This window comes from Oryzias latipes, chromosome 5 (genome assembly GCF_002234675.1).
Source record: "Oryzias latipes chromosome 5, ASM223467v1".
Lineage (NCBI taxonomy): Eukaryota > Metazoa > Chordata > Actinopteri > Beloniformes > Adrianichthyidae > Oryzias > Oryzias latipes.
The window spans coordinates 22,749,242-22,755,595 of NC_019863.2; the positions used below are offsets into that span (position 1 = coordinate 22,749,242).

The 6,354-nt window shown below is 38.0% G+C and overlaps 1 protein-coding gene across 1 annotated transcript in view; it reads left to right on the forward strand.

Annotated features, from left to right (window-relative positions):
• LOC101166787 (contactin-4-like) overlaps positions 1 to 4,806 on the forward strand; it is a 163,463-nt gene extending 158,657 nt beyond the window's left edge. Inside the window, exon 24 of the mRNA XM_020703384.1 lies at positions 1,644 to 4,806. Coding sequence (XP_020559043.1) covers positions 1,644 to 1,732 — 89 coding nt within the window. The 3' untranslated portion in view covers positions 1,733 to 4,806. The remainder of the gene's footprint in view (positions 1 to 1,643) is intronic.
• Positions 4,807 to 6,354: the final 1,548 nt, after the last annotated feature.

Here is a 6,354-nt window from a genome sequence, read left to right on the forward strand (position 1 = left end):
AGGACTTGGTTAGTGCTATTCATGTGACTCGTGTGTGCCCCTTGCATGCAACCACCTGTAAAGCTACGGAAACGTGACACTCCTTCATTCAACGCAAACATAGCTGATGGTGTTCACACTGGACAAGCAGGGAGGGGCTACTTCGTTTTTTTATTTCTGTTTACAAGCGCATGTCTGCCACATACAGTGGGAGGAGGCTTGGTGTAAAATGTCAAAGCGGTGTAAATGTCGCAAATTTTATTCCAGGTGTTTTCTTTCAAAGCTCTATTCTGGTTTAAAAAAGAATTGTTGTCACATAATCCTGGTCGGGCACAAAGAACAATTATTTACTTCTCCTTCATGATCAATTTTCAAAAGGTTGGCACTTCAATAAATGAAAAAGGACGTCTCATTATACGTCGCTATCTAATCCGAATCCCTGATTGGTCCGAGTTTGGCCTGGTTTAACTTTCTAAGTGCGTTCAGTGGCTTTACGTTTTGTACGTAGAGCTAAAAAAAACCGTCTTAAAAATATGCGTAACCACACTTCAGCAGGAGAGTTTTGAACACAGAAGATTGAAGCGCACATTTACGCACGTCTACATAGACTTTTTAGTAAGGATGTCGCTTGAACGCACTTTGCAGAAGGTGATGTGAGTATAACTTTAAAAATGAGGGAATTAGACAATCAGAGCATAGTTTGTGTGGTTATCCTACGGGCATCTTCTGGGCACTTTTGGATCACCTGAACACTGTGTGTGCATATTTGTGTGCATAAGGGAACCGTACGATAACACCACATATACATCATAAATGCATGTAGTTTATATTATCCTTAACAATACTTTACAACATACCATTCACACAACAATGGCACGCTCCATTTTCATGATGTCCCTTAAGTGGCCGCATGAGCTTTAAGGAAGCTGCTGACACACCTGTCTCTCCTCAAAATGCAGCGGCTTCTCTCTACGACCCGGACAACCAAAAACCCGCAGCAGGCATGCAGGTCAACTGCAACTTTAATCATTATTTTATTCTCTTAAATTTCTTGAAATAAAGCAAATAACACTTTTTTTTTCAGCTGCTCTTTACGTTTTTTAGGGAAAGGTTTATATCTGGGTTTGGCAGGGAAAATAGATCTTTTCTGAAAAAAAAGAAGAAAAAATGTGTGGAATCAAAGTTTATGAATGACTGAGCATGGAGGAGGAGGAGGAGCACAGTCATTTATTTATGACAAATATGCAAAAACCACCAGAAAATGGGACACATACTTTTTCCCAGCTCTCTGTCTCAAAGAAGGAACCAAAATGAGGTCTTTTTACCTTCTGTTTCCCAGTTTTTGATGAAAAACCACGTCAGTTTGATCTTTCCACCGTAAGAGTTTCTTCTCCATCTTCGCCCAGAGATCCGTTTCATTTGAAGCGCCTGAATTTTACACTTGATGACTGTCTGACGCAGCACAGCGCGGAAATACTGAAAAACTAATGACCATTACTCCGTGGTAATGAGGCAGACCTGCCTGACATTTTCAGCAGTTTATCTTCATCTCACAAGTATATTCTCCCCCCATGACTGGTGGGGGGGGTCAAGGCACTGGAAAAATGAACACAGATATGTGGAGCCCTGTTTTTCCTCTTTGACTTTTTTTCTCTTCTTCTCAGGCCTGAACTCCAGAGGATGCAGGAGTCCAGTTCTGCTGAAGATGTCTTTGATGCTCTGTGGAGTTGTCTTTACTTTCTTCACTTTCTAACTGCTGATGCCTTTTAGCCAACCATGAACCTCATAATGAAGACTTGCAAAAAGAGTCAGCAGCTTGAATGTTTTTCAGCCTCTGCCTCAAAAGCCAAAACTGAGTGATTGTCTCAAGTAGATTTTATTTTCCTTCAATGAAACACCTGCCTTTTTAAGCACAAAGAGGACTCGGACCGTTGACTTGGACTTTAGCTACAGTCGAGTTTATGCAAAAAGACCTGGCGACCTGCAGGGACTCGGCACTTAAAGTTTGGGACGTTCCAACTCTGCACTTCCTTCAGAAATGGTTTTGTGTGGTTAATCTAAAGGTCGTGTCACACAGCCACTACGTACATTTAGCGCATTTTCTACGTTTGAAATATCTGCGTTTCGTGATACATGCGTGGCAAACGTAAGTCATACATGTTTCTTGCGTTCGTCATTCGTCGATGTGCGCAGATGTCCGTTAAGGGTTTGGCCAAGCGGTTTTTACATAAAGAGCTCCTCATGTTTTTTGGTTGAGAATTCCGCAGTTTATGCATATTTTATATAACGTATTTGTAATTATAACAAAAATCCTACACAAGTGTGTGATTTTTGCATGGTGCATTCGCAAATTTGTGGCTTTCCACAACCATTCCAAATTTAACGGACGTTTCACGCATGTTCCACCGATGTATAACTTTTATATCACGAATACAACACACATGTTCAAATTATGTTAAATGATGCACATATCACTAATGAATTACATACAAACGGAACAATTATCACGCACGGGTTATGCTCTACTTTGATTTACGTGTTCTTTGCGTGGTTTATTTGTACTTCTTTCATGGTTTTAACATGGTTCATTTTTGATACATCTGCCAAAAATTGACGTAAAAAATCACAACTTTTCTCATTTTTTCCACGTATATTCACCTATGACTAATTTTCATCTATGCAATATGCTCAAAATGAACGTAGTGGCTGTGAGCCACGGCCTTCTAAACTGATGGAAGACCATGATGTGCTTTTGCAAAAGCCATGTCTGTTCTGTTTATGGACAGAACAGAGATTCAACATGGGCTACTTGGTACAGAGACCCACAAAGCAAAAATAAGACAGAGGAAGTCTGTTTTTAGTAATTTTAGCTTAGTACTTTTAGCTTTAGTTGTTTTTATTTCTTACTCTTACTATTACTTATTACTATTTTTTTTCACCCAGTTGCCAACTTTCAGAAACGTTTTTCCTCCAGTCGATATGCCTGACCATGCTTTAGGCTTTATTTACAGGTTTCAAATGGTGACGGTAGAGTTTATTGGTCTAGTGTATGTTTAACTCTCCCACTGCTCTTTAAGCACCAAACATACAACGGAAGTCTTAAATCGGTGGAGTCCTTTTTCCTTTTCCTTTATCTTTTTTCTTCTTCTTTTATTTGGAGTCTTCTGGACATAAACAGCAAATTTGACATCCTCTTCTCTCCTGGACCTACGCAAAGCAGCAAAACGTTGGAAACCACGATCCAATGCAGCAGTTTTTTTTTTATGGATTTGACCCTGAACTTTGACTTTCAGGCTCATCAAATTCGTAGCATTGATGTTGAGAGCGCCTTTTCATCTCTACTTGCAAAAAAATTGTATCAATTAGTTTGGTGATTTTCCAGTCTAAAGTCTGACGGGATCAGACTTTCTGATTTTAATTTTAATGGAACACGAGGGCAGACGTCTGTACAACAGTGCATAGAATGTAATTTAATTAAAGTCTTAATTGTATTTCATGTCATTGTGTGTATAATTGATTATGAGAATATCTCTGTTTGGGGGACGAAGCGCTTTAGACATTAATTAGACACACAACCTCAAAGGATGATTAGGATTATCATAACATAAAGATTTAGAATTAAGATTTATTCAGAGTTGTTGCTCATTAAGATTTTAACTATAACTATTTAAGTCCATTATAAGAATCTAAATGAATCAGAATATATCAGACTTTATATTGTTTTTAAGCTGTTAGGTTTGTGTGAGAAGCCACAATGTGGTGAATGCGTTTCCTGAAAAAAGGGATTTAGCTTATTCTGCGTTCACACCGAGCGCAATTTGTGCGCAAATTTGTGTCTTTCTTTGTCTTTCTTCTGACACACAGCGAAATGGCTGCTCGACATTTGTCTAAAAATGTGTTAATAAATTTAACTCTGCAGATTCGTGTGGGAGGAGCTTCTGTCAATCGTTTTTAGCCTCATCGCTAAATATCGCAACATTTAGAAGAATAAGATTCTCCTACATGTTTGATTCTGGACACCGGCCGCGGATCATATCCTCAACACCTCAGAGCTGATCAAAGCTGATCCTTGATTGGTTGACGCTACAGATGTCCCAATACGATCACGTGATCAGAAATCAGGCCCGATCAGGTAGATTGAGATTCAACCGGAATCAGATGTATTTTGGATCCAGGGTCGTATATTTATTTTATTCTTATTATTATGATCAGTGCTACAGTTTTCACACTTATTATTACAGATAAATATTCAACTAAAAGTGACGACATTTTTGATCACGACATTTTACACGTAAAGTGAAGCAGGAGCACAAAAACAGTTTGGTGAAGTTAGAGAGATATTCACAGATTCAGACTTCCAGGAAAATTGTAATAAATATAAACGTCTCTATTGGTTTATCTTATCGCAAACAATGACCTACACTGGTATTTCAAAAGAAAAAGATTGGGTTTTTGATCAGGACCTGACTGGGACACCCCTAGCTGACGCTATGCGTCTTCTTTGGCTAAGTTCAGATGTTTTAACTCTGATTTATTCTCACAGTAACGCCCGCAATGCACCCAATGCTGTAAACATGGCGCATGACCTCTGATCGTGTAAACTGGACGTCCCCGACACACGAATCACGTTCGGTGTGAACAAAGCCTTCGATTGTTTGGATTTTTTCTCTCTCTCGACAAAACCAAAAAAGTTTATTTTCTTTACAATGTTTTGAATCAACTGTAACTCCTCCCCCATCCCCATACCTTGATTCATTCATGCCGTACCGCTGTATTACGGAATCTCTGTGAGATTACGCAAACATTAAAGTTTCACGTTGAAACATCTCCATTAGCCGTCGGCCTTTGTTTTGATTTTTTTGCATCCTGCAGCAGGAGAGGCTGTTGCAGGTTTTTTACAGATGAGTTCGAAGAAGCTTTTGCTGCAGTTCAGAGACCGCAGTGATGAATCACGTCAGCAGCAGCAGCAGCAAAAGAAGAACCACTACAGAGGACTCGCTGCGTCCTGAGGGACTGCAGAGGGAGGAAATATAGAGATGGAGTTTGGATCTTCCCTCCGGACTTCCTTTGCCTGAGTTGTCGTCATCAAAACTGAACCTTTTTCCTTAATCGCTTAACAAAATAAAAGTTGGGAGAAAAAGTTCCCATTTAGAGGATTCAACATATATTAGTGGACCCATGTCTTAAGAATAGAATAAAATACAATAGAATTGACATGTATTAATTTCAGAAGGAGAAATTCAACATGTGTAAGTTATCAAAAAATGTATGCTAGTCAAGGATCTCTTTCACTTTACTAGTTTTTTATAATCAGAAGTGATGTAAAACAACCAAACGATCCATTTTAATTTTAAAATATAAAAAATCATATCTGTTAATGTTTAGATTTTTTACTTTTTGCTAAAATTTCACAAAAACAAGTCAAATTTGGTAAATAAATAGTTTGAAAATGTTTTTGAATTACTATAAATTACAACCCCCGTGTCCTCAAATAGAGGGTCCATCGGAGCACAAAAGAAAAACCTGTTTAATCTTTAACAAGGTCTCAAAATAAACTCAACATCAACATGTAACGATTTCCTGAGATGCTTGTAACCCTTGTGCTATCCTAGGCATTTTAACATTGGGAGTTGGGTCATCTAGACCCACTAGACAGTGTTCTGAACCTTTTTTCTTCAATGATTTGTGATCTTCACTGGTGTCCATGGATTACATGAAATCTTTCCACCTTTATCCACCTTTGTCATGGTAGGGAGAACACGTCAATGCAAGGGTGGGGTCATCTAAGATAGCACAAGGGTTAAAAGGAAAATGGGTGTAACAATTTTAACAGCAATTCGATTCATACCATAATTTGAGGTTCCTGATATGATTCACTGACCTAAAATTGATCCAGGAAATCCAAAGATTCCACCAGTGTGACTCAGAGATAAATACCTGGGTACTGAACAGTGCAGCTGAAGTTTATAATCAAGTGTAAATTAAATATGTGTACAAACAAACAAGTAAACAAGAATTAGTGTCAAATCCATCCGTATTATGGTTTCATAAAGTTCAGCCCACTGTTGTTTTTCCACATCAAAATAATACGAATGTAACGTTATTGGAAGATTCTACCACACTGTATTTTGCAAAATTCACTGTTGGACTGTAATGATGGATTGATCATTTTTTGTCCGCTTTGATGCACTTAGTACGGTGGCCCTGAAGTGCAAACCATTCAACAAATCACTCGATACAAAAACATTTTTAAGATCACAACAACAATTAAAAAAAAAAAAAAAAATTTAAAAAGCAGCATTACATTTTAGAAAACAAAACAAAATTTCAGAAACCAAAACTTGAAAAACAAAAATGACAAAAAAAAAACATTTC